Source organism: Bos indicus x Bos taurus, chromosome 13 (assembly GCF_003369695.1).
Source record: "Bos indicus x Bos taurus breed Angus x Brahman F1 hybrid chromosome 13, Bos_hybrid_MaternalHap_v2.0, whole genome shotgun sequence".
Classification (NCBI taxonomy): domain Eukaryota; kingdom Metazoa; phylum Chordata; class Mammalia; order Artiodactyla; family Bovidae; genus Bos; species Bos indicus x Bos taurus.
In genome coordinates this window covers 63,597,453-63,616,708 of record NC_040088.1, presented here as the reverse complement: position 1 = coordinate 63,616,708, position 19,256 = coordinate 63,597,453, and the positions used below count along the sequence as shown (strand labels likewise).

The 19,256-nt window shown below is 42.6% G+C and overlaps 1 protein-coding gene across 4 annotated transcripts in view; it reads left to right on the top strand.

Moving 5' to 3' along the window:
* The window catches only part of NRP1 (neuropilin 1), a 147,645-nt gene extending 130,159 nt beyond the window's left edge, over positions 1-17,486 (top strand). For 2 of the 4 annotated variants that reach the window (XM_027560012.1, XM_027560014.1), the window contains 5 exons: positions 5,334-5,471; positions 8,887-9,161; positions 9,637-9,733; positions 12,069-12,119; positions 14,639-17,486. In XM_027560012.1, the coding sequence (XP_027415813.1) occupies positions 5,334-5,471; positions 8,887-9,161; positions 9,637-9,733; positions 12,069-12,119; positions 14,639-14,928 (851 nt within the window). In that variant the 3' untranslated portion in view covers positions 14,929-17,486. The remainder of the gene's footprint in view (positions 1-5,333; positions 5,472-8,886; positions 9,162-9,636; positions 9,734-12,068; positions 12,120-14,638) is intronic. The other 2 variants (XM_027560013.1, XM_027560015.1) reach the window with 2 other exon arrangements.
* The last annotated feature ends 1,770 nt before the right edge of the window (positions 17,487-19,256 follow it).

Genomic DNA, 19,256 nt, shown 5'->3' with positions numbered 1-19,256 from the left:
AGAAGAAAATGGCAACCCACTCCAGTTTTTTGCCTGGAGAATCCCATGGACAGGGGAGCCTGGTGGGCTATAGTCCAGGGGATCAAAAAGAGTCGGACACAATTGAGCAATGAACTACAACAAAAGACATATTAATATGTCTCTGGTCAGTAAGTTGTTCATAAGGTCCTTTGATGACTTTCAGAGCTTTGCTGTTGATCAGGGCCCAGCCACAGGGAAATGGTGGCGTCCCCCTCACTCTCTGTATTTCGATAGTATTTTAAAAAAATCTTCCCCACAGACACACATGAGGGGAAACAGTGCGTATAAGCAATCAGAGGTTTTACATACTTTAAAAGTTAACCATTAGAGAGAGGTGAACAGGTCAGCTCACCAGCTTCTCCCATTTCCTCTATTGAAGCCTGCTCAGCCTTGGCCTCCACGGTCACTTATTAACCGGGCATGTGGTGTACATCAATGTTTCCTCAACAGCAGACCCTCCTCAGCCAGCAGAAAATCAGAAAGGGACTGTTCTAATTAGCATGCTTCCTCAAAGGGTGCTGTCACTCTTGACCTGATTAAACTGCAAAACAAACCTCCCTTCAGTTGAACTTAACCCCAGTTTTCCCCATGGTTGGCTCTGGGTGACAGACTCCCTGCTACCACTGAGCTCATTGTTGTTGAGTCGCTAAGTCATGTCCGACTCTTTTTGACCCCATGGACTGTAACCCACCAGGCCCCTTTGATCATGGAATTTCCCAGGCAAGAATACTGGGTTGCCATTTCCTTCTCCAGGGGATCTTCCAAACCCAGGGATCAAACCCAAGTCTCCTGCAGTGGCAGGAGGGTCCTTTACCACTGAGCCATTGGGGAAGCCCACCACTCAGCTAAGACACCCCCAAACACCGAAGATGAAACTGAAGAACAGTGTTCAGCTAAATCTTCACAGGGCAGGAGTCCCCTCATACCTCTTCAGGTTATAAATATGGCCTTGGGGGATTGGCTAGCTGCCTTTTGCTCACTTCCCATTTTCCCTGATAAGAAATTTCTTCCTTTTTCCCACTCAGCCCCGTCTGGGTGGTTTTCTGTGGGGTAACTTCCTGTAAGCTCTTTATGACTGTCACAGGGAATGGGCTGAGGTGAACAAGTGAAGTTCTAATAATGTAACAAACATTTTAACTGTTGCTCTAGTTTTTCCTCTTGCCAGAGAGTTAATTACAACCACTAGGAAGCTGCCATCAACAGATCTCATCTCTCTGCTTGCCTGTCAAAAGAGCTAGGGGTCATCAAAACACAACAACCCAAAATGAGATGACTCCCCCTCCATGTTGGAGGCCTGTGTTATCAAAGCAGGAATGGCTTTGTGAACTTTTAATTTACGGCTCAAAGCCCTTGGCATGATGGCTTCAGAGAGGAGCTCCAGAGCAAACAGTCGTCTCACAGCGTCTACTGTGATCATAGGGTGAATATACAAATCATGAACCAGTAAGAAGTCAACAGGCCAAGAAGATGGTGGACTAGTGTCCCAAAGAACCATGTTACCTGAGTTAGAACTAAGACTTCATTCATACTAAAAAGGGAGAGGGTACAGCTGATTGTTGCGAACTTCTTGGTCCTGGAATCCTTTCTTCTTGCAGCTGTCCATGTAGATCCGGTCACAATGTTCCTATAAACCCCCAGGAAGACAATTCATTATTTTCTGTTCTGCAACTTCTTGTCTGTGCATGAACAGAAAGGTGTTGTACCTTTAAAGGTCAGAGCCTTGAGAATGGGCTCTCCTGTATATTTCAGGCTGTAGGCAACATTCTTTTACAAAAGGTGCAGAGCCAGCATGGCTACGCTCAGGCAACAGAGCACAGAGTTAGAGCTAAAGTAATATATCCAATATGGAGTCGGGTTTGTTCTCTGTTACAGAACCACAGACCTTACTGATAGGGATGGTCTAGTCTACAGTCAGCCCAGAGTCCTTTACAAGTCGCCTTGGTTTCCTGTTTTTCCATTGTCTGAGTCATGGATCTTGTTCTCTTCATTTGTATATAGTGAACTGTCTGTGTTTCTTTGAGGAGTTCTGTTCATTGTCACCTCCTGGGTAAGCTAATGCTTAGAACCTGAGCATGCGTGGAGTCAGAAAGCAGGTCTTACTCTGAGGTTTCCCCTGCTCGTCGTCAGACCCATCTAGTGATACCTGGATCCCCACTGTCCTGCAGGCACCTTGACAAATAGCAGCATATCAGACCTTAAACTTTCATCATCATCTGATTTTGCTGAAGCCACTAGAGATTCAAGCAGTCTGAAGATTTCATGCTGAAGATTCTTCTTAATGTAATATGTTCAGTGGGCATATAATTTGCATATGCTATCTGGGTTGTCATCAGATGCATAAAAGCCTGTTAATGCTCTGCCAGCCCTGCATTTTAAATCCATCTTCCCCTTGGCAGAAGGCTCTTACCCTCCAAGGATCCCCAAACATTCTCTAAATCAGTTCAGAGTATGCTCATGACCCATGGTTACATGGACCCAGGCACCTCCGCTTATTTCCAGCCTATGAGTAAGCGAGCTCACATACCCAATAGAAGTTCTGAAGACCAGATTTGAAAATTAAATCCTTGTGCATATATGGTGCTAATGATGTAACTCTGGGCAAGCTAGGTCCCCCAGGCACAGCTGGTGCTGGCTCACAGCGGCTATAAATTTGTTTTAAGTTCAGAATATTGTTTCCTGCTATTTTTAAGAGTCAAGAAGGGATTTAGCCAGATTATTCCCAATGAATTTAATGAGAATTGTGCAGCCATGGGGCCTGGGTAATATTTTGAAGATTGAAAGGTCAAATGGACATTGTCCTGTATACTAATTTCATTTGTCCATTTGCTTTTTTCTCTTTCTCTGCCCTTTTCTCCTCTGCTTCTGTCCTTCTCTCTTTCTCTTTCCATTTCTAGAAATGTCTGTGTGTATTTTTGTGAGTTTAATAGCCTTTCTAGCCAGACTTGAATCTTCAACATTGAGCTGTTCTGTCTCCATGCCCATGCCCCACAAAAGGTACTGATTAAAAAAAAAAAAATTCTAATCTAACAAGATTGCCATAAATTATATATGATTGAGCCAAACAGATAAGAGTAGTAAAATATGAAAAGTTTGAGTAGTCACTGTGTAAAATTCATAGATTGGAAAGAACAGTGAAAGATAAAGGTTGACTTCCATTCACTGGAACAGGAGATGTCAAAATTAGTCTTTGAGGCAAAGTCGCCCTTTGTCTTGGCCACAAAAATACCCAAGTTCATTTATTTTATGACACTGCCAGAATAGTAATAGCCAAATTATGGATGGTGTGGTTTCCTGTAAATTATACAATAAATTTAAAGTATTAACAAGGCAAATATTACCAGAAATGTGTATGCTGTAATGACTGACTGCCCTCCTCTCTGTGTAGGTCTTATAAATGACATTTAAGGAGAAAACCTAAAACCACACACATATTAATATTTTTCAGTATTAACAGTTTCTAACACAAGATTACACAACAGCACATTCCAGGGCCGTGGGTGTTGACATCCAAGGTTATTCAACTACTCCTTCATTGTTCGGCTGACTACATCTGCAAAATTCAGTCATGCTGTACAGAAGAGCGGATTTGGGAGAGGGTTTCTCATGCTTTAAGAAGCCCTGTTTCATGGTTATGATGGACTAGGCATAAAATATGTATCTCCCGTGACACTACCGCTGTGAAATATAGCCCTTTGCATAAACTGAAAGTGCTCGTGTTATACACATACAAGTTATCACATGACTTACTAGGCTTTCTTACCCCAGCTGGCCCTGGTGAATCCTTTGGCAGGTCACACTGTCATTGGAAGGGAGAATCCATCTTGCTCAGTTTTGAGGATGCGTATGGCGCCTTCCTTCCAAAATTTCACATTAGCATTTGAAAGGAGTTCCTTGGAAGCTAAAAATGCAAAGTAACTCATTCTTATCTATTCAGTAAATCTTTCCCTTACCGCGCCTCCTGCCTGCCATTGTTGAAGTGGGGGAGGGGCAGTGGAGCCCAGACTCAGAAGAATGCAAGATATTTGTGTTAAACACTTAGACAAAGTTACAGGAAAGACCACAATGAGCTAGGCTCGCAGCCTGACCCTAATACAGCGTAGAATATCATACTTCCCTTTCGCTACAGAGAGATTGGTTTAGACTTATTTTTTAGATCAGCGGGCAAGCTGCCGGGGCACCTTCCTTCTCATCTCAATGCTGCCATCTTGTGGACGCCTGAACTCAATGAGACGCAATGACCCTCATTAGAGAAAACAGCCCCTATTGTGTGTTTAATTTTATATTCAGGAGAGGAGTGGGACTGGCAGAAGGAAAAGAATTTTATCTTTAGGATTATTTTTATTGTTAGCTCCAGTTTAACAAAAATAATTCCAAATATCAAGGGCTTCATTTTCCCCATCCTTAAAAAGTTAACCAAATTCCCCCAGCAAAAAGGTTGAGTAAAAACTAAGGCTATACAAGTTAGAAAAAAAAACACCCATAGTCAAATAGCACTTTGTAGCACACACAAAACAAATCATTCTTGAGAATCCCTTCACGCTTTCTTTTTAGAACCCAAAGGAAGCGTTTTGAACATTAAAAAAATATACAAGTGGGTACCTATTCAAATATGCTTTGGCTTTGCTTGACCTTATATTGCGGATTTAAGTGGGGCAAACAATTTATATGCAAATCTGAAAATTCACTAAAGAAGCAAAGATTTCCCACTTAAAATTAATTGACCTGATATAAAGCACAGAAGTTAAAAAAAAAAAAATCTTATGAAATGCTTCAGAGATGTGCCAGTAAAAACCTGGAGCATAAGCTGGTGTGTTGAGAATACAGATAACCTCCAGGGTGAGATATTCAGGCAACTCACGTTTCTAGACTTTGGAGGTTCATGGGTCAGTCTCTAATTAAGATTCTTTTCATTGGTGGATATCAATTTATATGACTATCCTCAAGAGCGGAGTATCTTTTATATTAAATGTTGTGGAAATAAAATGCTACAGATGTAATAATACATGCTTTGGAAAGTAACCTTCCTGGAAATTTTATGTACCAAGTTGACAGGCAGTCCATAATCTTTTTTTGAGCTGGATCCAAAAAAAAAAAAAAGTTACTAAATGTGATGTTGCAAGCATGTGCATCTCTCCATGCATCTTTTGCGTTCCTTGGCAATCCTGGGTGTTGTGGCTTTCCTAGGATTTTCAGATAGATACTAACTTATATAAATCGTGTTTTCCATGAAGGAATTAAGGACCTCTCTGACCTAAATGATCAAATGTGTGTTTCTCTACTTGTCTCTGTTTCTTCCTTTCCACCTACTGAAGAGTTTCCAACATATGGTTTTAACTGTGAGTTTGGCTGGGGTTCTCACAAGACATTCTGTCACTGGGAACATGACAATCACGTGCAGCTCAAATGGAGTGTGTTGACCAGCAAGACGGGACCGATTCAGGATCACACAGGTAATGGAGGGTTCACTGTGGCCTCATTTCTTTAGATTTGAGAGGGTGTTACTGAGGAGGGTTGCTGGGGTCTGTGAGTTTAGAAAATACTACAGTCATTCACTTGTGCTTTTATTTTCTGGAATTAAAAAGATGCCCTTCCTAGTAGAGATTCTCTTAGGCCACTTACTGGAGAATGCAAAATAAACTTAGCAACAGATTGACCCCTGTGAAAAGTAATAAACTGGGCAGATCAGTGTGTGTGAATTAGGACCTGTTTTCTACTCTTTCTGAAGGTTTTTCATGGGACATGTCAAACATAGACAAAAGGAGAAAAGAAATGGTAAAATGAACCCTCTCTATACATAACCCAACTTCAACACTCATCAGGTCCTAGGAATCTCATTTTACCTCTAGCATCCTGACTCTGAGTGATTTGGAAGCAAGTCTAGACATAGATAGTGTCATTTCATTTATTGCCTAATGCCTACTCTCTTGACCCTTGGAGTGGAAGTGGATTGGGGTCAGGGGTTGAAATCTTGTTCTTTTGAGGAAGATAGTAATCTAGCTCATTCTCTCTGAGCAAGTAGAAACCTCGCCACACCCCAGTTTACAGCCCACCCCACGTCCTGTCTTACTTTCCTTCTAAGATTAATTAGGGTTAGGGTGCACAGGGAGCTGTCAGCCCCTCTAGGAACTCTTACCCGTTGCCATCTTCTTTTCCTCCTAGTCATTACTCAGCTTGAGAGATGGACTAAAAAACCATCATTGTCCTGTAAAAAAAACACACATGCATATACTCACACACACACACACAGAAAACACCCAACCCACAACCTTCCAGCCCATTCAGTGATACCGACAACACTGCTTGTTCAAGTCATGGTTCCCAGAGAGACCCCAGAGGGGCATTTGCTGAGCTGAGACATCTCATTAAGCCAAGGTCCCCCTTGATGAGTGGGCCAGGGGGCTGATGGACGGCCAAAGGCTCCTTCATGCTTTTCCCACTTGGTTGTTCACTCTGCCCCCAGTGAATACAACCATTAAGTAGGTTGAATAGGCCTCTTTCCATCACGGCTACCTCCTTTCCTAATAAGACTGACAAGGAAATTGGATAAAATTGAACTCCTTCAATTCTGAGACACTTTCAATTGAATCTTAAGACAAGCAGTTTTAGAAAACTTAAAATACTTTGACTGTAAATGGCACTGTACGTAGAAATGGCACCAAATTAACCAAATGCAATTAGCTGAAATGAAGGCAGTAATGGTGGAAAAATTGATGCAAAGTGAAGCAAAAAGGCTCAGTAGGATCTGACATTCAAAGGAGGTTAAAAGCTACGTTAGCCAGAGACAAAAGCTAAAAGGCTTACAGAAGTACAGTGCTAATTGAGAAAACGGAGAGAGAGTTCCTGACCTAGAATTGCGATAAAACCCCGAAAGGAAAAATATCAGCGCTTTATGTGTTGGAGTGTCAGAAAAGGCAGGCGTGTCTTAGATGAACGGCTGAGAAGTGCGATTCCTTCAGAAGCATTTTTCTCTTTTGTCCTCCTGGGAGCCCTCCAGATCCACCCAGACCAGAAAGAGCCCGCAGCACTAAACTTGCAATCATTTGCTGAGCGAGCTGGGTGAGCCCGGCATCTGAAAGGCAGGGACTTGTTAACATGAAAAAGTCTGGATGAAAAGAGCCCCACACACAAGACACAAGCACACAGCCCGCCACAGCTCATGTGCGGTGCTTTGCAAATCAGACGTGGAGGCTTCTGAAAATGAACAGTGTCTAGGTACAATAGTCTGTGGCCTGATTTTGAATTTATCAAAGGGATCTCGATTGGTTTTCTGCATTTGACCTCTAACAATGGAGCGGTGTCACTTCTTACAGAGGATTCCCCAAACCCGTGGCAGATGCTGGGAGGGGCGCGGGAGATGTAGGTATAAAGGAGGGAGTCCGAGCCTGGGGGCATTCACAGTCTGGTTCTGGGTGAGAAACAGCTCACCCATGCCGTGGGATGAAAGTGTCCAGTGGCAGGGGGAGTGGGGGTGGCAGAAGACAGCACAGAAGGGAGCCAAGATGCAGGCCTGGCTCAGGGACCAGCTCAGCTAAGCATCTTCAACCTCATTCTTCTCTACACGATGGGGGCAAGGCAGCAGAGGCAAGGTGAGGGAAGGTCTTACCGGCCTGTCTGGGTGGGCTGAGAGAGGTGGCACCATCACACAGACAGGTGACCATCATTAGGTAAATCAGTGGGAGAAAACAGACCCCAGGAGTGACCGAGTCTACACGGTCCAGGAGAGACGGAGATCACACACATTCTGCCGGGGCTGTGGCTTCTACTTCCCACCCTCCTTTCATTATCCCACCCAACAGTTTTATTAAGAGTGCTGAGGAGCCTCTCAGACAAGCAGCCAGGTGAGGGAGGAAGATGGTGGTCGAGGACACATCCACTCTACCTGGATGCTGCTAACGCAGGACGCACCCACACATGCAGTGCAAGAGCATCTCCCAAACATGCCAGCCCCTGGGGCAGCACACAGAACACCCCATTGCCCACGGAAGCTCGCCATCAGATCCACGCTTTCATCAGGTGCGGCGTTCGAGTAGCATTTCTATTTGCAGAGCAAACAGTGAAACATGAGTTGTGTGTTTAGACCAGGTGGTAGCGGGAGGCAGTGCTCCCACCGGGGGTCATTAACAGCAGAGCCGGGAGTTAGTCCTCCAAGCTCAGCAAGCATCTCCGTTGCCGAAATGGCACATTCTAATAAGCCTCAGAAGAGCAGCCTCTCTTCTCCTGGAACCAGAAGCCCACATCAAACAAGAGCGGGACTCACAGTTGAATTTCAAGCTCTCAGGTGTATTTAAGGAACTTATTAATATAAGCCATTAAAATAAACTAGGGGAAAAGAATTGGAATTTGAAGTGGGGGTGGGGGGAAATTGCCAGATTATATGGACAGACAGCAGCTTCATTGTTATCAGGCACTTACAGTAACCAAAGCAACATCCACCAGAAGTCTTCCTGCTCCAATGGTAAATAAATAAGAATACATCTAAATATTTACATTTACTCTGTGTTCACACACGTGCTGCTCGAGTGTTAGAACTGCATGGAAATAGGTCTTCCAGCGCATCCGATCTGCTTGCAATGGTGTAGAGACCAACGCAAGTCATAGCCCATGTCCATGTGACCGTGCATTCTAGATAAGTGGTATCCGACTATTGAGATTTACAGTCTCCATCACAAACGTCCTTTCATGGATGCCAAGAGCCTTTCAACGCCAGTGAGGTTACCTACCGTTACCCACTTCACCACCACCACCACTGCACAAGTGGGTTCTGGTGGTCTGGCCAGGAGAGAAGGTTTGAGAGCAGAACTTGATGGAAAAGAGACAGAGGTGCATCCGTCTGGCCATTCCCCCTAACACAGCTTTTTGTCACAGCAGGAGATGGCAACTTCATCTACTCCCAGGCTGATGAAAACCAAAAGGGCAAAGTCGCTCGCCTGGTGAGCCCCGTGGTTTATTCCCAGAACGCTGCCCACTGCATGACCTTCTGGTACCACATGTCTGGTTCGCACGTGGGCACGCTGAGGGTCAAGCTGCGCTACCAGAAGCCAGAGGAGTACGACCAGCTGGTCTGGATGGCCATCGGACACCAAGGGGACCACTGGAAAGAAGGGCGTGTCCTGCTCCACAAATCTCTGAAGCTTTACCAGGTGAGCCCCCTTCCCCAGGTCGGGGCAGGCAGCTGGGATGCTGTTTGAAAGCTATGCAAATGAGATGCGGGAATCATTCCAAAAATTATTTCAGATTTGTCCTCAACCTGATACCGATGCACTGATGATCATCTAGGTAGCGTTATTTCATAGTCTCCTAGTTTACAGGCAGAGGACTGATTGCTAAAAAAGAAGGGAAAATGCTACTCTATGATTATTTGGGGCTGTCACAATCAACATTCCTTTTATTTGCTGTTCTTTCCAGTTTTAAATTCTGTATCACACAAAGAGAATGTGAGGAGAAGTTTTATACCATCCCCAAGCAGTTAATACGGATTGAAGAGCAAATCGCGTGCTCATTCGAAATCTCATGAATTTCATTTACGTGCTGTGACTTGAGCTGCACAAGCATGTGTAAACATTGCTATTTGGGACCAAACATTTAAATACTGTGAAAATGATCTCATTTTGTTAGGTGATTTTTGAGGGTGAAATCGGAAAAGGCAACCTTGGCGGGATTGCGGTGGACGATATTAGCATCAATAACCACATCCCTCAAGAGGACTGCGCAAGTAAGTATGGGTTGCTGTAGAAACCAAGGCGGCGCTTGCTCAGGGCATGAGTCTTTCCACTTTATGGTCTTTGTCATGCTCACTTAGACCTAGAATTTTAACGTGGGCTATAAGCGCATCCTATAGATGTGCTTGCTTTGACGCACCAAGGCATAAAGCCAGGTCAGTCTACCTTCAGCTACCGCATCATCTAACCTGGTTCACTTAGAATGTCTGGTTAGTATCCAGAGAAGTACATCAATAACGTGCAACCAAAAATCATAGCAAAGAAGAAACTCACGATTTCCAGGCCGTGCCTAAACACTGTGATGAAAAGTGGAAAACTCAGGCATCTGGGTAATTCCAGGTATCTCAATGTGTAAACAAAATAGGAAGCCTTTGAAATTTTTCATCACAGTGGATTTAATGAAGATTACATTGTGAATGAATCATAGACAACATCATTCTTTGATTTATTATAAAAATAAGTAGAGGATTCTGACTCAGAACAGTTGAAATGCCTCAAAAGAATAAATGAAATTTAGAGATTTTGCCTAGCATTTCAGAGTTTATGGATTTTTCTTGGCCTGGTATATATGAAAAAAAGTCTTGACATAGAAAACCAATTCATACTCCCAGTTCTTGATATATAATTATAAATAGCATCACTAATGGCAATGTAATAGCACAGTAATTAGTCTTAAGCTCCATTTGCTACACTTAAACTTTTGTTATATATTATGATATAATAGGATGTTAATTATAACAAAATGGAATAAGCCTATTGGGCAAATTTAAGACAAAGGAGGCCTGTTGGCTATAATGGGTTTTTGGTCATTTCAGCAATTTACAAAGCTTTTATTATACAATATATTGGATATATGTAGTCCCTAAAGTGGCAATAATTTGATAGGGTCGATTGAAGAAATTAGAATGAGCAGTGAATAAAGGTCTGCTTCATATTATGTAAGGAAATCTATTTAATGCCACAGTACCTAGCAGACCTTCATAGAAAAAATGATAAGGCTTAATATGTAAGTTACAACTACTTTACAAACTCCCCGGCATCCAGGTCTACACAGTTGTTAATATGTCTATTTCATATAGTTACATTACTTTCATCCCTTTTCCAAGATGGGAAGGCTGATGGTGATGTTTTTGGAATGGGAGAGCAAACTCCACCAGCTGAAACAAAGTACATTCAGTTTGGTTCAACAGGTTTTCTCTGATCACCTTCTAAGGGCAAAGCAGCATCCTAGTGCTCCAGTGAACACAGAGGCTAAAGCAAGTCCCTGAGCCTTTTCTGTTCACGTGACTGGGCTGCGTAGCTGTGGTTACTGCTGGGCGTTAAACTCTGAAAGTCACAGCTAAAGCACAATTAAAACTTCATGTTCTCCTGTCTAAAATGGATAACCAACAAGGACCTGCTGTGTAGCACAGGGAACTCTGCTCACTGTTATGTGGCAGCCTGGATGGGAGTGGAGCTTGGGGGAGAATGAATACATGTATATGTATGGCTGAGTCCCTTTGCTGTTCACCTGAAACCTTCACAATGTTGTTCATTGGCCATACTCCAATAGAAAATAAAAAGTTTAAAAAAATAGTAAAAAAAAAAAAAAAACCCAACAACTGTGTTGCTGTGACAGTAAGAAGTTGTCTAAGAGAATTCTACAATTATTCGTCACATATGTTTCTTTGAAAATTTAGCCCTGGATGCTAGGAGATTATCAGCTCTTTATTAATTATTCATGCATTAATACCACAAATATTTATTGAGTCATGGAGTGTGTTCTGGACACTGTTCTAAATGCTGGGGACATAGGCATGAACCAGGTCCCTATCCTCTACCAGAATCATAAAGGACGCCAGGACTCCACTCCCCCTGGAGACTTTTTTTTTTATGAGACACAGGATGCAGTCTCTGGCCTTAACGAGCTGACATACTGTATGGGAAACCAACTAACACTTAGGAAGCCGTTATCTACAAAAGCACAGGATGGCAGCCATATGTGCAACCCCACTTCTGTTTTCTATTTTTACCAGACTTCCCCACACTCCAAATGCCAGAGCCACTTCCCCAAACTCCCCCCGCCTCCACTCCCCTCCGGTCTCCTAAGACAACACACTCTGCTGCAGCAGGGCTTCCTGGATTTAGAGCTGACTCCAATTCCCTAATCATTCAGCACTGCCTCTCCATAGCTCTCCAGTTACCTGGTGGGGTCGGATTGTGCTAAGACCTTTGAGGAAAAACCCAGCAGAGCCACTGGCGATTAGTGTGTGAGGGTTGATGTAGTTTGTGTGTATTATGTTTGGTTGAGAGTTCAAATATCTCTTTCAATTTTCTTTGACTTGTCAGAACCAGCAGACCTGGATAAAAAGAACCCAGAAAGTAAAATCGATGAAACAGGTAAGTATGTCTTGCTGACTTATTTTTAAAACAGTTTACATGGCTTTTATTATATTTATGGAGAAACTCTGAAACTCTGGCACACCAGGGTACTAAGTGAAAGTCACTCAGTCGTGTCCGACTCTTTGCCACCCCGTGGAGTATACAGTCCATGGAATTCTCCAGGCCAGAATACTGGAGTGGGTAGCCTTTCCCTTCTCCAGGGGATCTTCCCAACCCAGGGATTGAACCCAGGTCTCCTGCATTGCAGGTGGATTCTTTACCAGCTGAGCTACAAGGGAAACCCAGAGTACCAAAGCAGTTCACACAGCATAAACACCCACCCACGTCAGTGATGCTGTGCCTGGGCTATTGTGAGAGTGAGTGCCCGATGCAGACTTGGGAGAGGCAGTGACCGGTTCAGAGCGTGTCGGGGGTAACCCCAGGGGACATATGCTAGCCTGGCCCTTCCCTACTGAGCTGGAAGAAGAACTCAGAGGACAATGACATGAAATACCCTTGTTTAATAACTATGGAAACAGGAAGCGAGTGAAGATTGTTTCTTACCCAAGGACCTACAGTACTTTTCATACAGTAATTTGAAACCAACCCAAATTCTTGTGCCTGACTGAGAACCAGATACAATCTTTAAAGGGCTGGAGCCCAGTGTCTGTTTGGACCACCTGTTCCCAGCCTCCACTACTGAAACCCTCGTTTTGCGATAATGATCACAACGTTGATGGCAGTGATGATGACGATGATGCCGATGAGGGTTTACTGAGGAGCTAGTATGTTCCAGTCACTTTCTATAAGTTCTCTTGTTTAATTCTCACAGCTGTGCTCTGAGTATATTTATCCCCATTTCACAGATGAGAAGACTGAAACTCAGCAGTGACTTGGCCTTAAGTGAGATAGGTAATAACTTCCCAGGTGGCGCTAGTGGTAAAGAATCTGCCTGCAATGCTGGAGACCCAGGTTCAATCCCTGGGTTGGTAGGATGCCCTGGAGAAGGAAATGGCAACCCACTCCAGTATTCTTGCCTGAAGAATTCCATGGACAGAGGAGCCTGGTGGGCTACAAGTTCATGGGGTCACAAAGACTAGGACACAACTGAGCGACTTTCACTTTGCTTCACTTAAGACAGGTAATTAGGTGGTAGCCTCAGACTTCAAACTGATTAATTCAAAAGTGTGTTTTCATTGAACACCGCTTTGTGATCCAGTGCAAGGCATTTGGTTGGAGTGAGGTCCTGCCTGATGTTGTATTTCCAGAAGTCTCCGCGCCTCCTGCCAACAGTGGCAGGTGTTGGACACTTGCCCCAGCATCACTCAAGCTGCTGTTAGCAGATCTGTACCCTGTCCATCAGCATCAGCACCAGCTGCCATCAGAAATGTGGACATATTAATACCACAGATTTGGTATTAGTAGAGATTTGGTAGAGATAAATAGAGATGGCGCCATATTCGCAGTTGATCATCTCAACATGAGGCTCATTTAGCTTAGTTACGTGGTCCACATTGAGATGGAAACTTTATTAGAGATTGTTTCAAAACAGTGTTGCATCAAGGGAGAGAATATTAATATATCCTTGTGGCTTCTTTCCCCCTGTAGGGACTTGCATCGCATATTTTTAGTTTCCTTTGATTGGAATCCTTGTTGATCAGAACACCCTTAAGTAAACACCAGGCCTGTTGCACATTAACATTCTAGTCTCATTTCTAGTATCAGGTAATGAGGCTCAGAGCTCCCATGTTAACAATTTCTCATGTTCCACTCTAAAGAAAACATTTCCCCAATGCCTGCATGCAGAGCTGTGTGACCATCTCCAGTGAAACAACCAGGGCAGCAAAGATGCTGATTATTAAATGTGTTCTGTTCAATACAACACAGACCTGGCTTCTCGATTGGAGCCATAAGCCATTTAAAATATCAGCAGCAGGCATGCCCTCATTCTGTCGGAAAGCTCTCTCCTGATTGAGTGAAACCATGGTCGATTTGAGGGGAAACTTGAAGATCTGACTTGTGGTAGGACCACCACTCAGAAGGGCAGCTTGGGCCATCTTCTCATGCAGGATTTGGGGATCAAACAGATGCATCAGGAATGGTTAAATCCCCTGCTAGACCAATGTGGGAAGGAGCATTTGCAAAGCTTATACATCTCATATCTGCCCAAGGACAATAAACACAGATTACAGTCTCATGGAGGGCGGGCTGCATAAAATCTGAATTAGATTAGAACCCAGCCCTCACGGCTTGCCCAGAAACAGTGGTTTCCATGTGCTAAGCTTTCTGTCGAAATCACAGCACCAAAGCCCCAATACCTTCCCTCCCACACATTGATTCCCAACAACTCTCAAACATAAACACTGGTGTTTCTTGGCAATGGAGGAGCCAAACCCCACCACGGAAATCCCCCAGGGGCTGTCTTGGGAAGGACAGCCCAGAACCAGATGTGTGCTTAACTTCTTGTCCATTTTGCTGTCTACTGTCATCTGGTGTGTTAGCAGTACTCACGGAGCCAATTTTGTTTTTCTCCCCAGGGAGCACACCAGGCTACCAAGGCGCGGGAGAAGGCGATGAGAACATCTCCAGGAAGCCGGGCAACGTGCTGAAGACCCTGGACCCCATCCTCATCACCATCATCGCCATGAGTGCCCTGGGCGTCCTCCTGGGCGCTGTCTGCGGGGTCGTGCTGTACTGTGCCTGTTGGCACAACGGGATGTCAGAGAGAAACTTATCTGCCCTGGAGAACTATAACTTTGAACTCGTGGATGGCGTGAAGTTGAAAAAAGACAAACTGAATCCACAGAGTACTTACTCGGAGGCATGAAAGCAGACAAGAGGTGAGCAGGCAAGCAGGAGAGTGGAGCGGAGGACAGAGCTTGAGCTGGGGACCGGCTGATCTTTCACTGTTCAGGCTGGGAAGCGCGTTGATGACGCCAAGCCAGGTTTTTCTCAGGAGCTTCAATGAGTTTGGCCGATAGACACGGACAACTTAGCTGTGTTAACAATCGGAATCCTGTACAGTCAAGATTCTTTCTGTTGGTTTCGTTGAAATAATCAAATGCTGGTGTTGAGACCAAGTATGATTGACTTAATCATTCGAAGGACTCCCCTTTCCCCTTCTCTCTTCTCTTCCTCTTCTGGATTCTTTTCGGAAACTGTGCAAAATCCAAAATGCTGGCACCAAGTGTATTTAGCGGGGCCCCTTTGACGGACACGCTACCTGCAGCCCCAGTGCCCAGAATATATTCGAATAACCGCCTTTCAGTGGACTCCTGAAGCTGGCCTTGTGTATAATCGCCCGCGTCGTGGATAGGCAAAGAAGGAGTAGGGTGTTTTCTGTTAAAGTATACCGTAGCCTCAGTACCAGTCTAGTGTGTCAGCTCTGTTTACGAAGCAATACCGTCAGATTTCCTCGATGTTTTCCAGTGTTGTACTCAACCTTGTGCTGTGAACTCCATACAGAAAACTGTGCCATCATAAACACTGCTGGCAACTGGGTGTGATGCGGACAACCGCAACGAAGAATCCTTGGCACTGGCTAGTCTATGTCCTCTCAAGTGCCTTTTTGTTTGTACTGGTTCTCATTGTGTTACATTCACCCGCCCTGTTTTTCGCTGGTGAAAGCCCTCTTCTTGAATCAAACCCTGGGGGCCTGCTGACGAAGAAGAAAGTATATTTTAGTGTGAGATGTCAGCCTCCAGGAAGGCAAGGGCTCCGAAGATTTGGCAACGTGGCTTAATCGTTCCGCTTTTTCCGTAGTTCAATTTCATGTCTCTTGACCCTTTTGTATAAAGCTGCAATATTCTCTCTTACTGTTCTTTCATATGGAATGTATTTTCAAATGTAAACTCTTTCTCTGCTATCCCTCTGTCTTTTTTCTCTCTTAGGATTTAAGCATTTGCCATTCTTCAGAAAAGAAACTTGCAGCTTTAACCTGCTGGGAATGGCAAACAATTTTACTAGACTTTATGTTGGAAAAATAAATAAATAAGGGAAATTCCTAACTTTGCCCTCCAAAGTATAACTTTGGTTTCCTTGTTAACTGGTTAAAGTGACAGTATCTTTTTTCCTAAAGCCATTTGCTATCTATACCAATCAAAATGATCTTCAATAGAAATGTTTGCTTTCAATAGAAATAGTGGTTAAGTTGAGGGAAGAAATAATTGGCTTTCAAGTGAGACTCAAAGGGATGAAATCCCCTCAAAATCCAAAAATCAGAGATTTTTACATCCAAATACATGAAAATGACCCATGAGAACCTTCTTGTTTTGGTATTGAGTCAAGCAAGGGAAGTGGAAGAAGGAATGGTTAATTTAAGAAAGCGACCATAAATTCTGGTGCCTGGGGATGGAGTATTTTAAGATAAGAGAGGGGAAGAAAAGGAGTAAAGTCAAAACAAATGTTCTTAAAACTCCATTCAGCAAAAACCCTGAGAAAACAAGAGACTTAGTGAAAGCTTCTAGAAACTTCCAGCGGCTCACAGTGAGAAAGCCTGCCTTAGAGCTGGCAAGACCTAAGCCACAGAGACATAAATGTCTTATGAGGCAGCATGTGAATTAGCCCAAAGATTAGCTTTGGTTGTTTTCCATGCGTTTGTGCCCTGCCATGTAGGACAGAAGAACTTCCTCCCTCCTGCACTGCTGTAGGTCTCCCTCAAGTACATTTGTGGGGGTCACATTTGCATCATGGAGCTGAAAGTCCATTCATCCTGGTTTAATTGAAATGAGAATGCCTTTTGTTTCCAGGAAAGTATTGATCACTATGAAAGAAGAATAGATTCTAACCCCCAGGGGCATCCATTCAGCCGTTATAATCATACCCAGATGAAAGCATTAAGACTTGATTTTTTTTTTTAGGCAACAGACTTAAAGTTGTCCTCAGCCAAGGAAAAATGATACTGCAACTTTAAATTTTAAAGTATCTTGCACTGATAAATATATTTAAAAATTATATGTTTATAAAGTTATTAATTTGTAAAGGCAGTGTTACAAAATGTTCAGTTTATATTGTTTTAGATTGTTTCATAATTTTAAAAGGTGTAAAATAACATATTTTTTTCTTTATTGAGATCTATAAATCTTTCTGTAGTAAAATGTTTTCATTTTACTGGTATATTATTGCTTCATGTTTTGTACCATCATAAAATTTTGTGCAAATTTTTTTTACAGAAATTTTTATTTTCTATGACAATATGACACTTGTAAATTGTTGTTTCAAAATGAACAGCGAAGCCTTAACTTTAAACGACATTTGTATTCTCAGACACTGAGTTGCATAAAACAACCACATAGAACTGAACTGTAACTTAAATTCCAAACTATGACTACTACATTCCAAAGAAACAGTTGAATTAAACATTTTCATAAAATATCCTAAACCTGATGGCTTTTATTATATTAGCTTTGTTATTTTTAAAGAAATTGGTATTATTCCAGCATCAAATAACTTTCACGATTTTTTTAAGTTCTTTTTTTAAAATAATATCCTAATAAGGAGAGAAGATTAAGAAAACATTTCCTGAAAGTAGAACATCAACCCAAATTGGACACTTGTCAAGATAAGGCATAAAGAATTTGGCCTTATAAATGGAAATTTTTCAACTCCGAATCATGTGTCAAATGTTTCTATATTCCATTTAGTAAAGTTTTTTGTTTTTAATGAAATTCCCATATGTCTGTTGGTAAGTTTTGTTCTTATAGAAAATAGGTAATAAACCAGATAGTGTTTATGCATGCAGCTGTGCTAAATTTCATTAGAGGGCAAAGCTAAGCATGGCATTGCAGCTGGCTACTTGGTAATTCTTAGAAAATTTTGAGTCCATCCGGGACCAAACTAACAGTAGTATAGTAATAATAATAATTACAATAACAAAGATGAGAAGGGTGGAATCAAAGCATGCTCTGTAGGATAGAGTACCATTCATGAACCAACAGTTCTTGCCTTACCTTCCTCTGATTATAGGAACATTTAATTCTGAAGCATAGGAAATCTATGCTATTCAGAAGGTGGACTGCTCTGCACAGCTCTTCCCAGTGAATCAATATTCCTACTTTTCTCTGGACACTGATGTCTTTGGCATCTTCCAAGTTTTAACTAAGAAGAGAACATGTGCCCTACTCAGTGGAGTTTGAGGTTTCTCTGCTTAAAGAAAGGGTTTCCCTGATGGCTCATCAGGTAAAGAATCTGTCTGCAATGCAGGAAAACACAAGAGATGTGGGTTCAGTTCCTGGATTGGGAAGATCCCCTAGAGGAGGAAAATGGCAACCAACTCTAGTATTCTTGCCTGAAAAACCCCATGGATAGAGGAGGCAGAGTTGGGTATTCACTTTACTGAATTTAAATTCTATTTATGTTCATGGGTGTACCCAGAAAACATGATGACTTATGATGAATCTATCAGAATTAATCCAGAGATACTTTCCGAATTAAGGGCCATAGATTCATGGGTTCTGTTTCCTTGTTTGAGAAACCTTAAACATAAATGCTTTCAACCCATTTCTTATCCCTAGTTAGCTGCTAAGCTAGGCTTTTCTTCCTGGGTTTAAGGAGCTAAATCACTGTATAATTCTTCCCAAAGTCAAGAACAAAATATGTCATAAAGATTGAAACATTTAAGTTAAAACATGAAAATTATTTATCATCCCATCTCCTGTCTTCTGTGGTAACATATTAATCACCACTTAGGCTGGATTGTACTTTATCTTTTTGCAAATCAGAAGGATTTTGTAATACTCCATGATGTTTCTGCTTCCCAGTGATAATCAGCTGTCATGTTGCAATGAAAAGCAGTTCTGCCAGAAATTTCCCTGAACTCTATCATGAGGGAATCTTAAGCAGCTTTTCAGCTCACAGGTTGAGAAGCCAGAGGGAAGGAACCTCGAACTAAGTAGAACACAGCACCAAGAAGCGAATGAGACCAGTGTGATCTCTGGCATTATTTTTTTAATATTCCAAAGAAACATTGCAAAGTTATAAAAATAAAAGCATTATATTATCACACACACGTCACTTCTTAATAGCACTAAAGATCCCATGAACCAGTTATATCATTTCAGGAGAGAAGGAATAAACTCTGTGGGAAACTTCTATGGTAATGATGCTATACTTCTTTATATTGAGAACATTCTACTTTCACAGCAGCTCTGGGAGCTA